The sequence below is a fragment of the Zonotrichia albicollis genome, chromosome 7 (assembly GCF_047830755.1).
Source record: "Zonotrichia albicollis isolate bZonAlb1 chromosome 7, bZonAlb1.hap1, whole genome shotgun sequence".
Classification (NCBI taxonomy): domain Eukaryota; kingdom Metazoa; phylum Chordata; class Aves; order Passeriformes; family Passerellidae; genus Zonotrichia; species Zonotrichia albicollis.
Window position 1 is genome coordinate 50,132,273 of NC_133825.1, and position 25,127 is coordinate 50,157,399.

A 25,127-nucleotide genomic window follows, 5' to 3' on the forward strand; every position below is an offset into this window, starting at 1 on the left:
GAGGTGAACTGCAGCAAGTCACTTTAGTGACCCAATGGGGAGCACAAGCAGAGGCAGCTGTTGAAGTTCCTCTTTCCCCACCCCTTTTTTTTTCTTTTGTTTTTAGTCTTGCTTTAAAAAAAGGTTATAGAGTTCTTGTGTTGAAAAAAAGATTTTCCTAGATAAATGGATCAGAGAATCCCAGAATGGTTTGGGTTGGAAGTTACCCCAAAGCCCCCCCAGTGCCACCCCAGCCATGGCAGGGACACCTCCCACTGTCCCAGGTGCTCCAGCCCCAGTGTCCAGCCTGGCCTGGGGCACTTGGATGGGGCAGCCACAGCCCCATCCTGGCTGCACCACAGCACCACAGCCTGGGGTGCTTGCACTGCAAATGTCCAAGTGAGGGTGAAGCCTTTTCTTCCCCAGGCTCTGGCTCTGCCAGGGTGCAGGGAGGCCTCACTCCCTCCTGCTGATTTATTCAGTGAAGCTGCAGGGCAGGGCTATTTGCACGCCAGGCCAGCTCACTCCAGAGGCCCATGCAGCATTTCAGATCAAATCAGCTTGGAACAATCAGATTACAGCAGCAAAGTCCCCAGCCTGTGCAGGTGGTGCGTGCAGAGCCCTCCTGGCAGAGCTGCCCTGGCCAAGGGCAGCAGCACGGGGTCCCCTCTGGGCCTGGGGGGCCTGGGGGCCGTCCCTCCATTCCCCCATGGGCACAGGCTCTGAGTTCTTTCCTATGGGCCTGCAGCCTTTCCTTCCCACCTGTTGCTCAGTCCCTCCTCTGGAAACAGGAGCTTTGCTCCTCCAGGTTGGGCAGGGTTCCTGGCTCATCAGCTGGGAGGACATTTTGCTTCCAGGGTTTCATTCAGTCATCTTCCAAGGGCTGCTTTTGGTATAAAATCCTTTTTATAATGGATCTTTTCTGTAGAGCTAGAAATATTTATTTAGCCAGTGCCTAAAGGGGCTCCGGGAGAGCTGGAGAGGGACTTTGGACTGGAGAAGGGGAATGGCTCCCCCAGCCACGCTGGGATGCTCCTGCTCTCCCCTAAAGCACTGTTTGTGTTTATTCATGCTGTTGCTGCTCTGTGTTTACTGTTGTATTTCTGGGCTGAGTCAGTAACAGGTCAGAGATGGGCTGGCATCAGGAGGGGACTGGCAGCAAGTGTCACACAAAGGTCATTTAAACCAGGATATTTAATAATGAAAAATCAGGTTTGAAATAATCTGATCCTCAGTTTTCCAGGCTGCAGAAACAGCTTTTCACTGATGGACATCTCCCAGCTGTTTGCATTTGGGAGATTAATCAACTTTCCATTCAAATTCTTATCTGTTGCTGGGAAAGGTCAATTTTTATCTTGATTTAGAGCTGGGCACACACATACTGAGAAGTAAAAGCCACTGTCAAATAGAAATGTAGTTTTTGGATAGTCTGGGTCAGCCTAAAGAAAGGTTCCTACTCCCATCAGTGTCTTGTTCTGCTGCCCAGTTCCTCACAGCTGAATTGAATGATGATGAATCAGTCTGGAAATTAACCTTAATTCTGAAACCCAAAGCACAGTGGTTTTGTTGCCACTGTTGAGTCTGTTATTTTTCAAGCTCATTTATAAATTGAATAAATCCAAGAACTGAAAATCTTTTATAAGAGTGTAGCAATTAAATACTGCCTTTTCCATCCTCAAATCCAGCTGTGTTGTGTGTTGGTGCCGAAGAGGGTTGGAGAGGTAGCATTAAATAGTTATTTAGGGATGTTAATAACATGCTTAAAATGTTTCCATCAAGTGCCTTTGGATGGTGCGATGCCATCTGTGTTACAGTTGATTTAGTTAATTACACAGGCATGGATTCCTTGGGAGAAGGGATGGCATTGCTCTAACAGCTTGTTTGTGAGCACGGGGAGGCAGTGACACGCTATTAAACACGTGGAATTGTGTCTGAAATATATTCCTCACTAACAGCCCTCCCCAAATTGCTGCTGCAGCTTAACAGATCATTTGGATGGGTGTGTTATTGGAGTTTATTGCAGGAACTCCAATGGATTTTTGTACCTTAAATATTGGGGGTTATCTGGGAAAAAGGGGAAATTGCTTTCCTACCCAGTCACCTGTTTTAATTAATTATTGCTCTTTCTGCAAATTAGCCCTAAGAGCTGTACAGTTAAGCAGGTGTCCTGCTGTAAAATGCACCTGCTGGGATTCACAGCAGCTGTGCCTGCCGGTGCTGTGTTCAGAGACTGAGCTGGGACCCTCAGGATCACCCAGAGCAGCCCTGGCCCTGCCCAGACACCCCAAACCCCACCTGGGCACACCTGGAGTGCTGCCCAAGCTGTCCTGGAGCTCTGGCAGCCTCGGGGCTGTGCCCATTGCATGGGAATGAACCTTTCCCCAAAACCCATCCAAACCGCCCGGCACAGCTCCAGGTGCTCCCTATAAACCATAATCAGCTTCATAATTGGCACCCACCTATGGCTTGCACCTGGAACAAAACCCAAAAAAGCTGTGTGAGAGTTATGCTGAGGAGCCAGAGGGTGGGATCCCATCCCTGGGTGTGGCACAAACAGGGAACCTCACACACAAGGAGAGGCTGCTCACAAAGGACACGATCCACCCATCAAGGAGTTAAAGCCAGCAGCGGTGCAAGGATTAATCTTTGAGGAAAAATCCAGGTCAGTGGGGATTTGACATGTGCCTGTTACAGCTGCTGCTGGAATCGATCTAATCCTCAGCCAAACTTTGGCTGGACCTCCATCTGCAGGGATGGCAGGCCTGGGGGGTGAGGGCAGGGTTATCTTGAATTTAAAGCAGATATTATTGCATGAAAGATGGGTTTCAGAGCCCACTTCACCCTGGGAAGCATTGCTTGGTGATTTATTTCCCCTCTGGAAATGGAGACTTGCTCCACAGCTGTGGGTACCAGGGTGTGTTACCTTGGCATGTGGGGAGCCTGCAGCTCCCTCAGTAATGGCATGGACAGTCAGAGGGGCCTCTGTGCAGGTCTGGCTTGGGTCACCAAAAATAATTTAAAAACTTATTTTAAATTTAAAATAACTTAAAAAAATAATTTTATCAAATTAGTTTCAATCTAAACAGCACAGAGAAAAAAAATCCTTATAGAATGTCCAGGGAAAGGAATGGAGCTGGGATCTGCATGTGAAGGAAATGCACAACAGAACCCTCCCTGTGTGCAGGACAGTTCCTGTCTTGGTGTGCTCACTCCTTTTGCCATGAAATCCCAACAGGTTTCCTTCTCACCTTGAGCTGAGTGAGTGATGCACTGGTTATATGGATATATGAGAAATGTTCACATGGATATATGACAAGTGTTTATATGGATATATGACAAATGTTTATGTGGATAAAGCCCAAAGCACAGGTCCAGCATGGGACATGATTGCATGAAATCTTAGCTTAGCATGAAATTCCTTTTCAGAGGAAAACTCATTTTCTTGCAGTTGGATCTCTAGGCCGGTGCAATCCTAAATGGAACGTGGATATTACTCATATGAAAAAGTGGGAACTCAACCATTACATTTTTTTCTATCATAATATTTCAAGGTGCACCAGAGGCTCAAAAAGGTTTGTTAAAGTAATAAATCAGAGCAATTTGTCAGAAACAGAGAACACCAGTGCTCGCAGGGCTGAGCAGACGTTGGAAATGTTCCATATTTGTAAGAACAGCGTTCTGCTTTCAAATGTTGGTGCCCTGGGTAGGGATTAATTCACTTATTTTTAAGCATGGTGAAACATTCATTTCTGCAACTACTACCTAGAAAACACATTTCCCAATTAGTCTTGATGTCTGAATTGCAAGTCAGGAGGCAAAGGGAGCGCTGAGCCCTGCTCAAGGCAGCTCTGATGCATTATTGATGCTGTTTTCAATATCAAACATGCCAGGAATCAGATGCATCATCTATTCTCCCAGCATCAGAAATATCATGGCCTTTCTATTCTGTTAAGGTGATGTGTCTGATAGCTGCCCCTTCTATGTAACTCACTGGAAAAATGAAGGGAAAATGTTGCTATAGGACACCAAAGAACACAAGCACACACCGCTGCTCTCAAGGTGAAGAAAAGGGAAGTTTATTGTCTGACTCCAACATTTATAGATTTCCAAAAGTGACCCTGGATTGGAGGGTGACAGTGCCACCTCTCCAATGACACTGGACCAACCAACAGCCCATCAGCTTTCTCCTCCTCCATAAAGGAGCCTCCTCCTGCCTGCTTGTGGCTCAGCACAGTGCTGCTGGATTGGAAACCTTTCTGTGGCATGGTTTTCTCCAGTGTTTGTGATAAATACTGGCCTGGCAGCTGCCCTGGGTCCCAGCTGGGCCCTGTGCCCAGGGCCACACTGGTGGGGGCACAAGCCCCCCACTGTCATGGCCCCAACAATGGCACTTGTCCCCCTGCACACCCCAACAATGGCACTTGTCCCCCTGCACACACACACACAAGGTCGTGGCTGTCACTGAGAGAAGCTGTGCCCTGCTCAGCCCTGCTCCCATTCTCAGCCTGGGAACAACAGCTAGAGAGTCCAGAGAGTCCAGCTCTGCTGGCCCCAGGACCACATATACACATATATAAAAATATATATATAATGTATTTTAAAATATATAAATAAATATATTAAATAAATAAATACATAAATATATATATATATATACACACACCTTGCTGCAGCATCGCACCTGGGCTCTGCCATCCTTCACCACATCCCCACTGCTGTGCACAGGGAAGGCTCCACCATCACCTCCTCGGGGCTGGACGTTTGTGACATTTGTGACAAGGTTTAGTGGGCACAGTGCTCATTCCTGGGCTGCCCTGTGCAGGGCCAGCAGTTGGAGTTCAATGATCCGAGCAGCTGCTTGGCATGGTGTGTCAATTCACACCATTAAACCTTCATAATGTTTTAAAGAAAATTAAAAAGCTGCAACACTGTAAGTATGAGGATGTGTGCTCTACAAATTGACCGCAGACACAATTCCCACCCAGCAAACTCTGCTCCCGGGTACCAGCTCCTGAGTTTTCTCTTCTGTGAGCACACAGATGTAAATTCTCACAGCTCTGTGTGTCAAAGGAATCCTCTTAGCAATTACTCTCTCAAATCCCTGTCCCATTCAAATGATGATTTGTCTGCCATTCATGTGGAAGCAGTTTAGGCTTGTTGATTGCTAACCTGGCTGGCTCTGCCTCTGCCTTTGGAGGGAATCCTCTAAGAAAATAATTGTAACATGCACAAAGGGCTCATTTGCTGCAGCAGGTACAGCTCTGTGCCTGTGGCTACAGGCTGCCCCATTTTTTATCAGTAAAGAAAAGGGGTTTTAAATCTCCATTGGTGTGTTGTGTCTGCTTACACAAAGCAGCCCGAATCTTAAATGCAAAGAGCATGTACTCATGTTACAGATTTCTCAGGCAATATCTTTAAAATTTAATTAATTTCTATTTCTTTGCCCAATCAAGCATGTTTCTTTTTATAGAAACTTCCAGGCTACAAAGTCAGGCACCAGGGTGAGAAACAGCAGAACTGAGATTGTTTGTGCTACCTTGGTTTGGACAATTAATGCCAGGAGTGTTATTTTATTTCCCACTTGTGTCTCTAGGTCTCATCCTCCATCCTCCCCTCTGACCCAATGTCCTGTGTGATTTCTCTGGCTCTCAGCAGCTCTGCCCTCTCCCAGCCTTGTATCCCATTTTTGTACCCCCAGAGCAGCTGCCTCCCTCGGCTCTTTTATCCCTGGCAGATTCAGGATTTTGCTCCTAGAGTTCAAACCAGGCTTTTTTTATTGTGCTGTTGCTGTGGAGGTTGGTTCTGTTGCTGCTTTGCTGCTGTAAGTGATGGTTCCTCTCTCCTTGCAGGTGCCCTGCCCTGCTGAGCCTGCACAGGGACAGGGACAGTGCCTCTGCTGTGGCTGGACCATGAGGGACAGAGCGAGGCACTGAGGGTCACCAGCCAGGAGCACTGCCACCCACCTTAACAGGATTGCTTTGAAAAGGTTGGAGATGTTTTCCCAAATACGAGCGCGTTTTGTGGTATGACCATCCCGTGGTTCCATGATTCTGTGAAAATAGAAGTAAAATCCTCCCAGTGGTGTCTGCCTCTGAGCTGTGGCAGGGCCGGGGACTGGTGGGTGGATGTCCCTCCTGAATTCCACATCCCCTGCTCTGTGTGGGTTCCATGTCCTCTCCACTTTCTGAATTCCACATCCCCTGCTCTGTGTGTGGGTTCCCTCTGCCCTGTGTGGGTTCCCGATCCTCTGTGCTGTGTGGGTTCCACATTCTCTGTGCTGTTTGCATTCCCCATCCTCTGCTCTGTGGGTGGGTTCCACATCCTCTGCTCTGTGGGTGGGTTCCACATCCTCTGCTCTGTGTGTGGGTTCCCTCTGCTCTGTGTGGGTTCCCGATCCTCTGTGCTGTGTGGGTTCCACATTCTCTGTGCTGTTTGCATTCCCCATCCTCTGCACTGTCTGAATTCCACATCCTCTGCTCTGTGTGTGGGTTCCCTCTGCTCTGTGTGGGTTCCCCATTCTTTGCACTGTCTCAATTCCACATCCCCTGCTCTGTATCCATTCCACATCCTCTGCACTGTCTGAATTCCACATCCTCTGCTCTGTGTGTGGGTTCCCTCTGCTCTGTGTGGGTTCCCCATTCTTTGCACTGTCTCAATTCCACATCCCCTGCTCTGTATCCATTCCACATCCTCTGCCCTGTCTGAATTCCCCATCCTGTGCCCTGTGTGGGCTCCCTGTGCCCTGTGTGGGCTCCCTGTGCCCTGTGTGTGTCCCCTGTGCCCTGTGTGGGCCCCAGGACAGTAACTGTCCAGATGAAGGACCAGGACGCTCCCTGGCAGGAGGGTGCAGCTGGGGGCACAGGCCCTGCTCCCGGGGCACAGGGGATGGGACAGGGGCTGCAGCAGAGGAGGTGCAGGCTGGGTATTGGGTACACTGCTCCGTGGAAGGGCTGTCCAGCCCAGGTGGGATGGGATCCCTGGAGGGAGGCAAAGGCCGTGTGGATGTGGGGATCGGACTGAATGGTCTTAGAGGACTGTTCCACTCCAGCAAAGCCGTGATTGCACTCTCAGACTGAGCAAAGCTGTGATTGCACACTCAGCTGTGATTGCACACTCAGCCCATGATTGCACTCTCACCCCAGGGATGCAGCCCCCAGCTGTCCCTGGCCGTGCTGTGTCCCCGCTGGCAGGTGACAGGTCCCTCCTGTGTCTGTGTCCCTCCTGCAGGCCCCAGAAGATGTGAGCAGCGAGCAGCAGCGAGGGCCCCCTCAGCATGGCCAAGAGGGGCTCCAGCAGCCGCGCCAGGGGGGACAAGCCCGACGCCCTGGCCGCCCTGCAGGCTGCCAACGAGGAGCTGCGGGCCAAGCTCACCGACATCCAGATCGAGCTCCAGCAGGAGAAGAGCAAGGTGGGCAGCTCCCCTCCCTGTGAGTGCATTCGGTGTGTCCGGAGGGGCCAGGGGTGCCAGAATCCTCCCTGCTGGTTCTTCTCTCTGACCGCGGTCACAGGGGTCTGAGAATGAGGGAAGAGAGGAGGATCTGACTCCATGTTTCACAAGGCTGATTTATTCTTTTATGATATATATTACATTAAAACTATACTAAAAGAATAGAAGAAAGGATTTCATCAGAAGGCTGGCTAAGAAAAGAATAGAAATAAATAACAAAGGTTTGTGGCGCACAGAGTCCAAGCCAGCTGACTGTGATTGGCCATTAATTAGAAACAACCCCATGAGACCAATCCCAGATGCACCTGTTGCATTCCACAGCAGCAGATAACCATTGTTTGCATTTTGTTCCTGAGGCCTCACAGATTCTTAGGAACAAAAAAACCCAAAGAAAAGATTTTCATAAAATGATGTCTGCAACACTTCTCTTTCCTTTTACACTCATTTCATTTGGGTTTGCCCCCAAGCTCCTCCAGACCGAGTGCTCACCCAGATGTGCAGTACTAACCCTCAGCTGTGCCCCCGTGCTCATTCCCAGATTCCAAGGAGGCACAGCTTCTCCCTCAGCCTTTGGGAGAGGGGCAGCAATGGGGCTGGAGCCTCAGCTCCAAGAGCTTCCAGCTCCCACCCTCAGATCACATCTCAGCAAGAGCATGGAATGTTCATTTGCTTTTCCCCAGTTCTCCAAATCAGTTTCCACTGTGATAGACTTTGGGGGTTTTCAGTTCCAGAATAGAAATGTGTTACTGTGCAGGAGCAAAATGATAATTTGAAATTTGCATCACTATTAGGCATTTTAGACCATGAACCTGACACACAGGTATTAATAAATAGAACACCTGTTGATCCTTTTGCTGTGCAGCAGCATTTGCAGCTTTAAGGCTGAGGACTTTGTTTTCCTTCTCCCTGTCCTTCACAGCCACTTCTGGCCATGGCCTCTCTAGAGTTTATGGCATGGTTTTAAATTGAAACATCACTTGAGCCTTGTATGGTCAGATACAGTCAGTTATTTCTGCTGAATAATTCATCACTTAAAAAAAAAGCATCTGGTAAAATGCAGCTATTTGGGGCTTCACAGGAGGTTGCACAGAGATTTTTGTGCCCTGCCTGTGCACGTGCAGGTTTGGCCTGGCTGCCTGAGCAGGGCAGAGTGATGGCCTGGGCATCTGGTTTTTTCCCTTATTTTGGGAGTAATGTGCTGTGAGAGCTTCTGCAGAATAAAGTAAGGACTCAGACTTGCTCAGAAGGTACTGACTGATTCCTGAATGTGTATTAAACATGAGCCTGCAGTGAAAGGAAGGTCTTTGCTACCACCAGTTTGTAGGCACAGACATACCAGCACTGAGGTGTAATACTGTAAAGTCATCTGTACCGTTTTTAAATGTATCATGATATCATGTTTGGTTGATTGAAAATACTACACTTTTTTTATTTTCCTTATAGGTCAGCAAGTTGGAAAGGGAGAAAAATCAGGAAGTGAAGCAGATCAAGGAGCACGAGCAGCATAAAAGCACAGTGGTGGTCACAGAGCTCAAAGTCAAACTCCACGAAGACAAAATGAAAGAGCTCCAGGCTGTGCGAGAAACTCTCCTGAGGCAGCACGAAGCCGAGCTGCTCAGAGTGATCAAAATCAAGGACAACGAGATCCAGAGGCTGCAGACCCTGCTGAACGCCGTGCGCGATGGGGCCCCCGACAAGGTGAAGACCGTGCTGCTGAGCGAGGCCAAGGAGGAGGCCAAGAAGGGCTTCGAGGTGGAGAAAATCAAAATGCAGCAGGAGATCTCCGAGCTGAAGGGCGCCAAGAAGCAGGTGGAGGAGGCCCTGACCATGGTGATCCAGGCTGACAAGATGAAGGCAGCAGAGATCCGGAGCGTGTACCACCTGCACCAGGAGGAGATCACGCGCATCAAGAGGGAGTGCGAGCGCGAGATCCGCAGGCTGGTACGTGCTGCTCTCTGCTCCTCTCCTCATGCTCCTGGGGTGACATGGGCAGAGCTGGCCTCTCTGGGCGGCTGTGGGGGCTCTGGGGTGCGCCCAGGTCCATTTGCATTTACTAGTAAAGGACAAAGTGGTTTTAAAAGTGATAGGATGTTTTGTGAGAAACTTCTTTATCTGTGTGAGAGCCCGTGGATGGAAGCAGGAAGAGCCCTCAGGCTCCTGGCTGGGCAGGGAAAGGCTTCAACACTAGTGTGTCTTGGGTTATGCCTCCATTTCCTCACCAAGCCGTCCCTCCTGATCCACCTTGGTCCCTCCCTTCCCCTGCCTTTGCTGGTTCCCATGAACATCCCATAGCGAGGCTCACACAACCCCAAATGCTCCTTTTCTGCACCCCTGGGTGCTGCCCACGCAGCAGGGCATGCAGGGGGAGTTCTCTCCATGCCCACCATGGGAGGAGTTCTCTCCATGCCACCATGGTGGTTTTCCCCAGGACAGGGCTGGCTCTGTTCCTGTGTGGCTCCCACCTGAGCAGGGGGCTGGATCTCACCTGGCCCTGCTCACCTGGCCTTGGGGACCCTCTGTGTGTGGCTGCTCAGCCTGCCCTCACCAACGCAGCACCTCACCCTCAGCTGCAGCAGCTCCACTCTCAAGGGCAGCAGCGTCACCCCTGTGGCTTTGGGGATTCCCTCTGGCCTGTGGGACCTGGCTGGGGAGGATGGAGGGGTGGTGGTGCTTGGGAAAGGGGGAAATCCCTGTGGGAAGGAGGGAGAGAGGTGTGTGACCCACACCTGAGCCCTGAGGGTGCTCCTTGCCCCTAGGGACACAGCCATGCCCTCAGGGTGTGTGTTTGGGTCTTGTCTCAGTCTCTCTGTGGTGTCCCCATCGTTCTGTGTCTGCCATGCTGCTTCACAGCCTCAGTGTCCTGGCACAGACCCATCCAGGCCTCTTTTAAGTCATCAGCTGTTACCCAAACCCCACATAAATTTGAAATGCCCAGCCTGGCCCCAGATGAAGGGCTGGCAGTGCTGCAGAGACCTCCGCAGGACCCCTGCCCTGGGGATGCTGCACAGCATCACCTGAGCCCTGAGCCCCACAGGGCCTGGCAGGCACTGGCACGCCAGCCCTGCAGTGTCCCCTGCCTTTATTGAGCCTCCTCTTCTCTCAGACTTTAGGCTGTTAAGGCTTTTCCATAGAATATTTTATTTTTATGAAGAGGATATTGAAAATAATTTACAACCAACTGCTCTATTGATGCTGTTCAAATATCCTGCAGTGTAAGTACCTTCTCCTCTAGTCATGCATCACCGGTGCATTGATTTCACACAGCACAGTGAATGGGGGCTAATGCACATCCTAAATAAACTTGCTGCATCACGTGGGAAGGCCCCACTAATGGCCTTTAATGTAGAAGCTGTTAAATAAATGTGGTCTTAGTTACAGGGAACAGAGTGGTTAAACAGGATGTTATCTAAATTGCCTTTAAAAATCAAACTTTATAAAGTTCCTGCTTGAAGGAATCAGATTGTCTCACTGCACCAATGAAATTACCTGTTCCCATGGAGCAGGGCTGACAGCTCCCAGCGCTGCAGGCAGCCCAGGAAGGCAGCTGGGTGGTTTTGGGGGTTTCTGGGTGTTTTTGGTGGTTTTTGGGTGTGCTCAGGCTGCTCTGGCCCTGTGGCTGCTGCTGTCTGTGTCTGGCTCAGCTGGCCCTGGCTCTCAGCCTCAGGGAGATGAAATCCCCCTGCAATGGTAATGAGTACATGTGGCAACAGGCTCCTTTGGGGAGAATGTCTCATTTTAGCCAACCATCCTTAAATTTCAATTTGTGCATTCTAAACTGCCTTAAAATACTGCTTGGCTGTGTTTAATGGCATTTGTATGGGCAGGAGCACTCCTGCCTGGTGTGTGCACAGCCAGGGCAGCAGCTCTCAGCCTGCAGTGCTCCCCAAGCCTTGGTGCTTGCCAAGTGGGAACCAAAATTCTGTGTGGAAAAAAGCATTTAAACTTTAATTCACTCTAGGTTGGTCAGGAGGGAGAAGTTCTGCACAGCCATGGCCTCTGCAGCCTCCTCACTGCCATCTCCTTTATCAGGGGACTGGGAAATCAGAAAAACGAAGGAAATGGGATTTGCTGGAGCCTGGGGAATGGTTATTTTCAATCTAGATGAACTTTAATTGATTTGAAGTAGCAAAAGCTTTAATACCCTGTTCCAATCCCCCTGTGAGACCCCTGGACATGGAGAGATTCACTGCCAGGATCCCCTCATGGCAGTGCCACCCCACAGCCAGAGAGGGCATTGAGGTTCTGAGCACCACTCTGAGCTCTGCCAGACTGTGCTGAATTAGTGAACATGTCTGGTGTAAAGCGAAGGAATCTGATCTTTAAATATTGATTTTATTGGTGATTGATTTAGTCTTTACCCTCTGCATTTGATTCCCTCCTGTGTTGAGATCCCCCATATCTGGGGTTATAAAGGTGGCTCAACACCTGTAAGGTAGACACATGTTCAAGGTGAATTGTCCCTTCTTCCACCTGCGGAATTTTTTAGTCATTTGTGGTTTGACCCTCATTCAGCACATTTTTTTTTCAAACTAAACCTGGGCTGAAGGATTTTGTTGTATATGAAAGCCAGACAACATTACTCCTATGCTTAGGAGGGTCAGGAAACCTCCTCATTCTAACCCAGGTGCTTCAAAGGCCATTTTGGACAGCATCAGTCAGCTTGCAGGGGCCCCAGGAAGATGGCAGGGACAGATGCCCCAGCCAGGACCCTCGGAACAGGATGGCAATGATAACTTCAATAACAGGGTCACGGCTCAAAGGCTGGAGCTGCAGGAGCAGCACAGCTCCCTGAGCACGGTGCTGCTGCTCTGTAATTGGCACCAGCTGTGCTGGGGCTGCCTGCAGCAGCAGACACATAAATATTCATCAGTATTCCTGCAGCTCCGAGCGCAGCAGGTGCCTGGGTGGGTGTGGAGGTGGATGGATGGATGGGTGGGTGGGTGTGTAGGTGGGTGGGTGCTCCTGCGCTGCCGCCCCTTCCCTGCTCGGAGCACCAGGGTGGGAGCAGGGACAGGAGCCAGAGCCTGGTCCAGCAGAGCCCAGCACCAGTACAGCCCAGCAGAGCCCAGCACAGCACCAGTACAGCCCAGCCCAGCACCAGCAGAGCCCAGCATGAGGCCAGGCTGGCCCTGCCCGAGGGCAGCGTGCCCACGGACCTGCAGCACTGCCAGTGAGTTCTGGGCACCCCTTGCCCTGCCTTTCCTTCCTCTCCCCCGTGCTGAGGCACACCTTTCCCTCCCATCTGTGCTGTCTCTGTCTGTCAGGGGCTGCAGGCACCAAACTTGGGCATGTGTCATGTATGGGGATTTACTCAATGTCAATGCTGAGGTTTGCTTGTGGTCTATGAAGGTTATGTTTAGGGATTTCTTTTTTTCTGGAAAACAAGGCATTAGTGAAATGCTGTGAAATGTTTTGTGTTTTCTCATCTCTTTGTTCCTCCCAATTTCATGTGTTGCCTTTGTCGTAATATGTCTTTGTTTCCATATGAATAAGAATGAACTACCCAATATGCTGCTTATTTTAAACAAATAATCATCTGATGATGTGTTATCTTTTCACATGTGCATCCATGTAGATTTCTCCTCATGAGGCATTTAGCAGAAAGACCTCAGGTGCTCTGGAGCACCTCTGTCTTTGTTTCATTCAAAGTCAGCAGTTGCTGCCTTCACTGGCATTGTTGAAAGGGTTGTGAGTCAATGGCCCCCAAAATCCCTTTCATTTGCTCCATTTTGCTTTCCTGGTACCTGGCTGACCTGCCAGCGCCTGCCCTGGGTGAGCTACATTGGCAATTACTGCAAACAAAGTCCTTGCAGTGACTGTTGATCCCTGTGTCATTTTTTTCCAGGTTTGCAGACAAAGCAGAGATAAAAGTATTATCACAGCTCTTGCAAGGCAAAATGTTCTTATTTGAAGCAGGCCAGGTTCAAAAACTGACCGTTAAAATTAAATGTCTGAAATCTCAAAAGCCGATGGCAAAAATCTTGTGTTTTTGGAGTCTGAGAGCAGCTGGCAGAGCCCTGAGGGGTGGGGATGGGAGTGATTGCTGCCTTTCTGTGGAACCTCTGCCACTCGGGCTGTGACTGGGGGGTCCAGCGTGGGCAGCACCCCCGTCCAGCTGGGCCGGGATCAGGGATTCCCTTTGCTGGGCAGGGATCAGCTGGGCTGGGATCAGGGATTCCCTTTGCTGGGCAGGGATCAGGGATTCCCTTTGCTGGGCAGGGATCAGGGATTCCCTTTGCTGGGCCAGGATCAGCTGGGCCGGGATCAGGGATTCCCTTTGCTGGGCCGGGATCAGGGATTCCCTCACTGGGCCAGGATCAGCTGGGCCGGGATCAGGGATTCCCTCTGCTGGGCCGGGATCAGGGATTCCCTTTGCTGGGCTGGGATCAGGGATTCCTTCACTGGGCTGGGTTCAGGGATTCCCTTTGCTGGGCCGGGATCAGGGATTCCCTTTGCTGGGCCGGGATCAGGGATTCCCTTTGCTGGGCCGGGATCAGGGATTCCCTCACTGGGCCGGGATCAGGGATTCCCTCACTGGGCTGGGATCAGGGATTCCCTTTGCTGGGCTGGGATCAGCTGGGCTGGGATCGGTGATTCCCTCACTGGTCTGGGGTCAGTGATTCCCTCACTGGTCTGGCATCAGGGATTTCCTCACTGGGCCGGGATCAGGGATTCCCTTTGCTGGGCTGGGATCAGGGATTCCCTCACTGGGCTGGGATCAGGGATTCATTCGCTGGCAGGACCCAGCTGCCCTGGTGAACTCCAGCCAGACCCCAGGGTTTGGATCCTGGCTGATCCCACAGGATGTGCACAGCCCCTTGGCACAGGCAAACAGGGAAGGAGAGCGTTAGAGGCCACTGGGCATTTGTCATTTTAGCACTTTGTGATTTTGCATAATGTTTATTATGTGTAAAAAATCCTCTCATGGAAATGGAATTGCTCACAAGGGAGACTTTTGATTAAAGAAAAATTTAAAAATTCATATTTCTTCTAGGAATTTTCAAAATTTAAAGGATAGAGAGGTTTCAATATTTTTCTTTAAAAATTATTAATCCACATTTTCTAGAGGTGACATCCAAGCAAAACGCTGCAGAATCATTAAAGTGTCTGAGTGAAGCAATCCAAGTGCGACGCAAATGTTTAATTTTGTTAAGATATTCTGAAGTGGTGATAGGATTTCAGGCTGTTTCCCAATATTTCACTGCCAGCTGCCTGCTGAAGGAGGGGTTTCCTGTTGGGTGGCCCTGGAGAGGGGCAGTGCTGTGCCCAGTGCTCACTGTCACTGTGGTGGCAGGGCAGCTGTGCTGTGCCACCCTGGGGTGCTCGTTGTCACTATGGGTAGCAGGGCAGTGTGCTGTGCCCAGTGCTCACTGTCACCGTGCCACCCTGGGGTGCTCGGGTGCCACCAAGCCCTGTGTGACTGTGTTCTGTTCTCCTTGTAGATGGAGGAGATTAAGTTTAAGGACAGAGCAGTCTTCGTGCTGGAGAGAGAGTTAGGGGTGCGAGCCGGGCATGCTCAGAGACTGCAGCTCCAAAAGGAGGCTTTAGATGAACAACTGTCCCAGCTCAAAGAGTCTGACCGGCATCTGAGCAGCCCCAAGCGGGAACTTCCTTATGCAAGTGGTGCAGGAGACGCTTCAGATCATTCGGGAAGCCCCGTAAGCACTTCCACGTGGTTTCACCTAAACGAGCGACCAAACGAGCGGCAGAATCTTGATGAGTGCACCCTGGAGCAAGAGCTGTCCCATGGCTGTGCAGGGCTCCCGAGGCACCTGCTCGTGCTCTGCCTTCTGTGTGCCCAAACCCTTGAGATTTCCAATCAGACCTCGCCATGGGAGAGCTTTTGCTTTCTGTCCTTTTGTTTCCCGGTCGGTTTGGTTTGGTTCGGTTTTGTCAGCAGGGTGGAATTGCTCTGTCCTTTCTCTCCTTTTCCTCACTGTGCCATGCTCAGCCACCCGCCTTAGTTTGACAGTTTGACACGAGTGTGCCAACAAATGATGCAAATGCATTTCTCACCAAGTGCTGTTTGTGTGCGAGCTCTCGGAGGCGCTGGGGCTTGGGGAGCAGACGTACGAGGCCAGTTCCTGAGGGGATGGAGGCACTGCAGGGCAGCATGGAACCTGCAGCCCCAGGGCAGCCCTGCACTGCTGCTCGCTGCCAGCAGGACACAAAGCGAGCCAAACACCTCCCAACCTGTCCTCTGCAACAGCCAGAGCATTGGATTGGAATCACCCCTCAAAGTGGCTTTTGCAGCGTAACTCTGGCCCCTCCTGCTGGGGCCCCCTTAGCCCAGAAGAGCCCTCGGGTAACTGCCCTCGTGCCTCTGACGTGTGCAGGTCGTCCTCATTGCTGATCCTCATCAAGATTTCTTTTGCGACAGCCTCAATTGTCTCAGTACAAGTGTAAAACTTATACCTGAGCAAACCAATCTGTTTTATTCTTTGGCCCAAGCCTCTCCTGCACCTGTTGAATGAGGAACCCTAGACCTCCCAAAAGTGCCACCAGCACTTTTTTGTGGGCACTAATTTGCCTCTCTCTAGTTGTACTCAACTTCTGCCAAAGACCAGAACAAGTCTTAGAGAAGGGGAAAAGTCTGCCATGCTTGTCAGTAGCTGTAACTCCTCTGATTCTGAATGAGAACACATCTACCTATATGTCTATCCATTTCTGATTTGATTGAAGCGTTTTCACTCAATTAAAGTGCTACCCCTGTAGCCTTATGAGTGACCCTTCAGGACCCCATAAGGGCCGCAGCTTTCTGGAAGAAGAGCTTATTCAATGCACAATTGCGTGGATTTTCCCCATTCAGTAATTTTAATACCAGTTTCTCATGACCAAGTCCTCAGAGTGGGCAATGTGTCTGAAGCTCTCAGTTCAACAGTGGCACCATTGGAACACGGCCTTCAGTTTTGGTATTTTCTGTTGTTTCCAAGTTTACCATTTGTAAACTTTGTGTTTGCACATTTGTATTGTCACATTTGCGACCTTGTATTTGCATATGCATATCCACATACATATGCATATACACACCTCTGCATTTGCATTCTTTGTTACATTTCCACTCCTGACTTTCCGTCGGTCTCACCCTGCAGCTTCCCATGGTCACTTGGGTTCCACGGGTTACACTCTGCGCGATAACATTTTAAAGTGTTTGGATTCGGGATAAGGAAAAGTTTGAGCTTTGCCAACGTGCTCTTGCGTGCGCACTTACGAGCAGTTATTTGCAGTTGATCTTTGTTTTAGGAACAGCAGTTGGATGAAAAGGACGCGCGGCGCTTCCAGCTGAAAATCGCGGAGCTGAGCGGGATCATCCGCAAGCTGGAGGACAGGAACGCGCTGCTGTCGGAGGAGAGGAACGAGCTGGTGAGTGCAGCAGGGCCAGGGACGTGTGCCCTGCCCCAGGAACACCCCGGGGTTGCTGCTGTGCTGCCTGGAAATGAGGGGCTGCCTCCTGCTCAGCTCGCTGCTCGGGCTGGGCTGTGTCACTCCCCTCTTGGCTTGTGCAGCAATGCATTTTTAAAATGTCATTAGCTCCAATTATATGTATTTCTTTTTTAAAAATAAGTACATTCCCCACATTGAATGTTTGCTACACAGGCAGAATATCTCATTGTAACCAGAGCTCTCTTCACAGTGAGCAGCAGACACAACTTTCCCAAGGATTTCTCCTTGGAAAGGCAGTGAGAAACCTCAGAGAAAATAACTCTTATCTCTACTTACTGCTCCTGTTGTTTGACACATGTGGAATGTGTTGTGGAGATTGTTTACCAAAAGTGACTTGTTAATTGGACTCTGGTGATGGTTGTTTAGATTGATTAGCCAATTAGGTCAAAGCTGTGTTGTGACTGTCTGGAGACAGTCACGAGTTCTTTAGTATCTTTTCAGTATAGTTTTAATATATAGTATTAGTGTAATATAATAAAGCTTAATAAAGCATTTGTTCAGCTTTCTAGAATCATTAGAGTCAAAGCATTTTATTCCCACATTGGGGGCTCCCTACAACAATATCTTCTCTTGTGGGAATGCTCTCTTCCCAATGGAAAATCCTGAGAGTTTTTGATCAATTCTGCTTTGCATCAGGAGAAAATACTTCTGGCATGATAGTTACAGAAAGTAGTTAATATATTTGATGAAAAAGCTCCAGAGGTCTTATTTTTCTCTTTATCTTTCAGCTGAAACGTCTCAGAGAAGCAGAAAGTCAGTATAAACCCATTTTGGACAAAAACAAACGCCTCAGTCGGAAGAATGAGGAGTTGTCACATGCCTTACGTCGAATGGAAAACAAACTGAAATTTGTGACGCAGGAAAACATCGCCATGGTGAGTGCTGTGCCCCTGGGGGAGCGTGGGACATGGTGGGGCTGGGGGACTCAGGCGCTGGCCCACCCTCGCAGGTTCCATGGGAAACTCTTCCATTCTGGCCAGGTCCCTTGCAGCCCAAACTCACCTGGCATTCTGTGGCTCACCTTCACCTTTCCTGCCAGAATCACCTCACAATCCCTGGGAATCTGCCCCTGTGACCCTGCCCCTCTTCCAGCTGGAGGGGCAGGGTCCTCTGGCACATCTGGAGCCTGGACGTGAGGCTCAGCAGAACGGGACAGGAGAGCTGCCAGGGCAACCATTAGAGAGATGTTTTCTGCTTGCTGTAAAGGGAAGGGCCAGACAAGTCCCTGGCAAAGCCTCCTGATCATTTCCTCCTCTGCCCTGTGGCTTTTGGGTTCTAGAGGCAAAGAAGTGGAGCAATAAGGAGACCAAGCTCCCTAAATGACCTCGACCACAGCCAGGAAGAAAGGGAAGTGGATTTCCTGAGACTACAAGTCATTGAGCAGCAGAACATCATAGATGAGCTCTCCAAGGTAAGATGGGAGGCTGCTGCTCTCATGTGAGGGTGCCCAAGGGCAGAGCACAGGAAACCCAAGGAAGGGGTGCCCGAGGTTCTGGGAGCTGGTGGGCACAGTGGGCAGCAGGGGAACCTGGCTGGCATTTCTGTGCATAGTAGTAATAGAAATTATCTGTGGTGTGGTGTTTGGGAAAACCCTTCCAATCTGCACTGGCCTGGCCTGACAGAACCATGTCCTTGCATGTGCTGGTGGCCAGGTCTGGGAGGGAAACTGAGCTCCTTCAGCTGGACACACCACCAGGGCTGAACATTCCTGTGTACAGGGAGGGGTCTGCAGCCCTGGGCTGGGGGTTTGCTTCTTTCTTAATGTGCTCTCTGTCCTTAGAAACAGAAAACACCAAAATCATGGTACTCTTCTAGAAAATACCTTTTGTTTCTTCCTTTTCTTTTTAAGCCTGTCCAGTTACTGACATTATTTCATTCTTTTTCATTAGACCCTGGAGACTGCTGGCTATGTGAAGAGTGTCATGGTAAGAGTGACATTAGCTTCCTCCTGATGCTTTAAATTGCTGTTCATGGAAAGCAGGCAGGGTACAATAATATTTATTCTCCCTTCCATCTGTGCTCAGCAGTGAGCTCACCCAGGGGTTTCCTCAGAGCAGAATTTTTATCAGCAGTTGTTCACCAGAGAAAAGCACAGTGATGGTGGGGAGGAAAGCTTTAATCCCACATCCTGCCAAGGTGGCCAAGGGCAATTGTCCCCATCTCCAGGGCAGCTCTGTCCCCTTGGAATGGCATTTTTTCACTCTGGCTGCCCCTGGCTTTGTGTGACCCACGCTGGGGTGTGCTCAGCGCTGCCCTCGCCCCATCCCTGTGCTGTGGTGGGCAGGGATGTTTGGGGCTCCACCACAGATGGGTATTGCATGGATGTGCTGTTCCCATTGCCAGGCAACGAGAGTTCGATTGTCCCTGCCTGGGATTGGCCACCAGGCTGGGCAGCAGCCGTGCCACTGTCCCCAAGGTCACCTCATCCTTGTGCCCAGGGAAATGGAGCAGCCAAGGGTGCCCCTGTGGAGCTTCCCTCTCTGCACTCCTGGGCTTTGCAAGAACAGAACAGAGACTTTTGCTGAGTACTGTAAAAAATCAACCCAATACCACAAAAAGGAAGAAATTGTTCCCTGGCAAGGTGGGCAGCCCTGGCACAGGTGCCCAGAGCAGCTGTGGCTGCCCCTGGATCCCTGGCAGTGCCCAAGGCCAGGCTGGACACTGGGGCTGGGAGCACCTGGGACAGGGGGAGGTGTCCCTGCCATGGCAGGGGTGAAAGGAGGTGATATTTAAGGTCCCTCCACCCTGGAATTTGATTATTCTGTTATTTCCTCCGATTGGAAAATTGTTGGCAGCAGTAAGGGCTCAAACCTTTCTCCAGAGGCAGAGGGAACCTGCAGATCCTGAGGGAAGGAGCTGAGCCTGGAAGTGCAGAGTTCAGAGGGGCCCTGCAGTGTGTTGGGTGTGTGTCCCCTCCAGAGGCACCCACAGCCACCAGGGACAGGGCTGCAGGGCTGTGGTCACCCAGGGGGCAGCTCCACAGGGACACCCAAACTCTCAGCATAAAACTTATCACCAGCTTTATTTTAGCTTGATTTCCATGGACAGAAAGAGCAATTTCTAGTTGCCTGTGGCAAAGGTGAAAGAGGTTGGAGTACATAACCCAGCCTGGTGATGGTGTGGGACAGTGGCCAGCAGGGACATCCTGTCTGTTGTTTCCCCAGTGGCCCCTTGTACTGCCATGGGTAATTTCAGTAACTGCTCTCTGCAAACAGCTAACAGTGTCTCTGACTCCTGCAGGAACGTGATAAGCTGCTACGGTTCAGGAAGCAGAGGAAAAAAATGACAAGAATTCCTAAGGTAAAAAACAAACCCTTCCATGGTGGCATGCTGATGGACAGGGTGCTCAGAGCACCCCAGGGCCATGGCAGTGTTCTCCTCAAGGGTCTGCAAATGGGTCCTGAACCTCAGTTTGGGTGATGTAGCTCAAGGACATGGACAGACTGCATTGGGATATTCAAGGGGACCTGTTTGCATCGAGCATTCTGAGCCTTTTCATGCTCTGCATTCACTGTGTGGGACTCTGGTGGGATGTGGTTGTCTTAAGAGCAGACAAATTTTATGAATTAACACATCTCCAAATGATCTTCTAATGGTGCAGCCTGAAAACATGTGTACGCAGTAAATAATTCATGATGGAGTTTAGTAACGTGGAAATTGCTGGTTGGGGAAGCAATGGTTAGAGCTCAGGGAAAAGGGGATGTTGGTTAATGAGGGCTTGGCAGGGTGTTAATGTAAATATTAACACTAAAATGTCAGAGGAAGTTTTAATGTCAGGGCTGCTAGTGTGCTGTGATCCACAGATGAACAATTAGAGTGAGGCTGGAGCTAATGAACCTATGAATAACTAATTGAGGTCGATGGGAGATAACTCCTGTCATCCTGAACAGCACATCCAGGCCTTCCAGGGAGGCACATTCTGTCTGAAACCTGGGTGGGGCTGGAGGGACAGCACAAGGGAATGGCTCCCACTGCCAGGGGCTGGGATGGATGGGAGATTGGGAACTGGGAATTGTTCCCTGGCAGGGCTGGATGGGATATTGGGAACTGGGAATTGTTCCCTGGCAGGGTGGGCAGCCCTGGCACAGGTGCCCAGAGCAGCTGTGGCTGCCCCTGGATCCCTGGCAGTCTGTCCAGTGCCAGGGCAGTTTGTCCAGCTGCAGGGGCAGTCTGTCTGGGTGTCAGGGCAGTCTGTCCAGCTGCAGGGGCAGTCTGTCTGGGTGTCAGGGCAGTCTGTCCAGCTGCAGGGGCAGTCTGTCCGGGTGCCAGGGCACTCCCTGACCCTGCTCTCTGTCAGAAGCCAGTGGTGGAGACGTTCTATGGCTATGATGAGGAGGCTTCCCTGGAGTCTGATGGTTCCTCCATCTCCTACCAAACGGACCGGACCGACCAGACCCCCTGCACGCCCGAGGACGACCTGGAAGAGGTACTCCTCAAAAACCCCTCTTGCCTTGCTTGGTGCTGGTGCTTAATGAAATCCCTGCTCTGTTCCATCACTTCTGTCTATCATTGCTGCTCTCTCATAGCTGTTCTATCTCTCTGTCACCTCAGACCACAAAATGAAACACTTCTGTTAAATTTGGTGCTGTGCATGGTGGCCAGTATCTCTAAATCTCAGGTCTTCAGTAGCTTCATAACTTCCAAGCTGGAAATCTCATATCCTAAGAATATTGAATTTTTGGCAGGTTTGCAGGTCTAAAAAACAGAGAAATTGGACAGGCTGTGGGAGGTGTGTTCGCTCTGAGCCTGGCTGCAGATTTTGGCAGGTGCAGTTTGGGCCAGCCAATTTCAGTAAGGTCTGTGTTGGTGGAGGGAGAGGGAGTGAATGCTCCCCTGAAGCTCTGGGCTCCAGGGAAAGGCAGGTTCCTGGCTGGGTTCTGGAGGCTCTGAGAGCACAGCACACAAATGGAACACAAATTAAAGGGATTATTCCTTGGATTTGCCAGGGCTTCCCCACAACTGCACTCCCCAGCATGTGTCAGATCACTGGCCCGTTACACAGCTCTGGGCTCAACAAGACTCTTGCAATAAACAAGAATTGCCCCTGATGGTGTGCAGCCTTTTCACGGTGTGCTGGCTGCAGGTGTGTAATTCAGCCTGCAGAATTCCTCACTCCATCATGAACGATACCTGACGGTTACCAGGCTGCCCTGCAGGAAATCTGAATGTATTTGTGTATGCATGAGCCTGTTTATTTTCCATTCCTGTATTGACATCTTCCCCCCATTCAGCCAGTGGGAGATTGATGCATGCACCCAGCAATGTAATTCCATTTCATGTTGAGTGAAATATTCCGGTCAGACATGAAAGAACTCCATACTGGATATTGTAAGCAGGGTGAAGAAGATGAAGGGCTCCTTTCATGTTGGCTGTCACCATTTCTACAACTATTAACTCTGGATTCATGTTTTAATAATTGAGTGAGTCTGTCAGACTTGGTTTCCTTTCCAAATTGAAACCTTTTGTTGTTAAAGAAAGCTGCATTTTCACCTTTAATGTGATGATTTTCCCTGTTCCAGTAGGAAAGGGTGGTGCAGTCATTAGTGTGCTATATGGAAGGCAAGCTTTTATCTTTCCAAGGCAGGGACTATCTTTTTATTTCTGTATTGCACTTCCTGGAGGTAAGAGCATGCGAGGGATGTGCAGGGGACAGAGGGGAAACAGCTTGAGGGCACTTGAGGCAGAGTGGAAATCTTCCAGGGTAGAAATCCATTTTGATTTAGGTGAAATGTACATTTTTGAGTTGAGTCTGTGGTTAGCAAACATGGCTATGTAGCCTGACTGCAAGGCCTAGGCGCAGAGAAACTGCTCCAGTGAAGGACAGAGATAAAGGGTGATAGAGAGAGACAGAGACTGCTGTGAGAGCAGCTCAGCCTGACCTAGGAATTCTTTCTGATAAAGCAGAACTAGCGGCAAATGTCACACAAAATCGGTAAAAATGAATATGTATGAACCTATTGTGGAATTGTATGCACATGTATCTGAGAGGGGGATAAAAAGGGACCTGAAGTTCCCAGAGGTATGCATGTCTTTTAAGGAGAGTAATCTCTGCATGTGTCCAGCGCTGTAATAAACATCCCGGCTTTACAACTTTCACAAAGTTGTGGAGTTTTGATTATCTCCACAAAACACACTTAACCAAGGTTTTGTGTGCCGTGGTTCCAAACTGCATTTCACAAGGGATAACTCCGGCAGTTGTAAGGGGCAGCAGAGCTAACCCCTCCTTCTGTGTGCTGCCAGGGCATGGCCAAGGAGGAGACGGAGCTGCGGTTCCGGCAGCTGACCATGGAGTACCAGGCGCTGCAGCGCGCCTACGCCCTGCTGCAGGAGCAGGTCGGGGGCACCCTGGATGCCGAGCGGGAAGTCAAGGTCTGCAGGGCCTGCGTGCCGTGGGAACGGGGCTGTGGAGCGGGCAGGGCGGGTGGGGACTCACCTGGCCGGGCTCAGGCTGCTCTCCAGCTCACCTGAGGGCTCCGGTACATGGTTAAACCAGTAGTTAAGTTGTGTTGACTGATGTTGGCTGATTAGTCTGGTTCCCAGAGTGAAAAACTCAAGCAGTGAAAAGGTAATGACATAAATGAAATTATTGGAATGAAATGAAATTGTTCTTGTAGTTAGATAAAATACATTGTTACTGTAGACAAGTAAATTTGCTAACTCTTTATCTACTGTAATTTGGAATAGTGTCCCTTCCATTCTTATTGATAGCAAAACAAGACTATTTTAGATACTACCAACTTCCCTCAAGTAGTTTTAGTGCTGCCAGCCCGCTGGAAGTGCTGCTGAGCATCCACCACTGCTGCAGCTCGGGCTTCTCACCTCTGCTCTGCTCAAGGGAAAGCCAGGGAGAGCTTTTTATGGGAAATCCTTGAAAGTAAGCTCTTTTTCTATAAAGAACTAGGACAGATATCCTTAGATATATAATGCGTGGTCCTTAATTCCTTCTGGGCTCTGAGAGATTACATGATTCCTCATGAAATGTTTAGAAGGCTTATAGCTGAGATTTTTCTGTTAATTAAATTGCAAAGTGCCCTGTGCTGCTCTGCCTGTGTGCCTCACAGGGTTCCTGTGGCTCTGGACAGCTGGCCTGAGGTGCTGCTATTGTTGGGAGCTTGTTGTGTGTGCCAAGGAGTTACAGAGGAATTGTTCCCTAGCAGGGTGGGATGGGATACTGGGAATGAGAAATTGTTCCCTGGCAGGGCTGGATGGGAGATTAGGAATTGTTCCCTGGCAGGGTGGGCAGCCCTGGCACAGGTGCCCAGAGCAGCTGTGGCTGCCCCTGGATCCCTGGCAGTGCCCAAGGCCAGGCTGGACACTGGGGCTGGAGCACCTGGGACAGTGGGAGGTGTCCCTGGCATGGCAGGGGTGGCACTGGGGGGCATTTGGGGACCCTCCCAGCCCAAACCATTGCCTGACTCCCTGAAGGGCTGGCAGGATGGGTCATGCAGTGAGGAAAGGGGCAAACTTGCTGTTTAACAGGAGAAATGTGCCTGCAGAACCCTAATTTGTTCCTGCACCTGTTCTGTGGAGGTGTTATCCAGGAACACTGGGAGTGGGTCAAGGTGTAATGCATGAAAACTGACATTCCCAGAATGAACATCTGCTCTGAAACACCAGGGATTGTCCCTGGAAGGACAATCCCAGTGAGCCAAGGCATGCCCAGCTGTGAGAGTGACTGGGTTTTAGTCTTTTCACAATGGGCCAAAGGAGGCACCAGTGCAGGTCATGCAAACAAAGTCACTTTCAGTATAAATAACTGGATAAATAGCGGAGAAATGGCTCAAGGAAATAAATGTTCTGTGAAAGTATGTAACAAATACAACAACTAGCAATAATTACTTTTGTTTTTCAGAAAAAGTGTATAATAATGTGGTGTCTACTTAAATAAGCAGGAAGCTACAAATACAGTAAAAAATGAGAGATCGGTATGAAATAGATATGGCACTAAATCATAGATAAGGCACCAAAGGCACAAAGGTCAATGAAATTTGCCAGTTTGTAATGAGGGCTCTGCTCTGAGTGTTTAACATGCCCCAGATTTAAGAGAGCCAGGTGTGCCCAGAATTGTGCAATAATAATTCTCATTTGTTTTCCTGGAGAAAGGGAGGCTCTGGCTGCAGCCTGCCATGAGCAGCTGTAAGGGCCAGCTCTGCTTTGCCATTTTGTTAATCTTGAGTCAAATCTCAAAATCAGTAATCCTATCTCCCAGACTTGATTTGATTACATTTGATTATTTGATACTCTGTGCTCAGCTGCA

The 25,127-nt window shown here is 50.0% G+C and overlaps 1 protein-coding gene across 32 annotated transcripts in view; it reads left to right on the forward strand.

Annotated features, from left to right (window-relative positions):
• Positions 1-25,127, forward strand: part of JAKMIP3 (Janus kinase and microtubule interacting protein 3) — a 59,523-nt gene that overhangs the window by 14,029 nt on the left and 20,367 nt on the right. For 14 of the 32 annotated variants that reach the window (XM_074545442.1, XM_074545431.1, XM_074545428.1 and 11 more), the window contains exons 2-12: positions 5,829-5,965; positions 7,207-7,387; positions 8,870-9,367; positions 14,869-15,084; positions 16,670-16,789; positions 17,599-17,745; positions 18,150-18,281; positions 18,760-18,795; positions 20,111-20,170; positions 21,168-21,296; positions 23,111-23,239. In XM_074545442.1, coding sequence (XP_074401543.1) covers positions 7,253-7,387; positions 8,870-9,367; positions 14,869-15,084; positions 16,670-16,789; positions 17,599-17,745; positions 18,150-18,281; positions 18,760-18,795; positions 20,111-20,170; positions 21,168-21,296; positions 23,111-23,239 — 1,602 coding nt within the window. In that variant the 5' untranslated portion in view covers positions 5,829-5,965; positions 7,207-7,252. The remainder of the gene's footprint in view (positions 1-5,828; positions 5,966-7,206; positions 7,388-8,869; positions 9,368-14,868; positions 15,085-16,669; positions 16,790-17,598; positions 17,746-18,149; positions 18,282-18,759; positions 18,796-20,110; positions 20,171-21,167; positions 21,297-23,110; positions 23,240-25,127) is intronic. The other 18 variants (XM_074545453.1, XM_074545438.1, XM_074545441.1 and 15 more) reach the window with 6 other exon arrangements.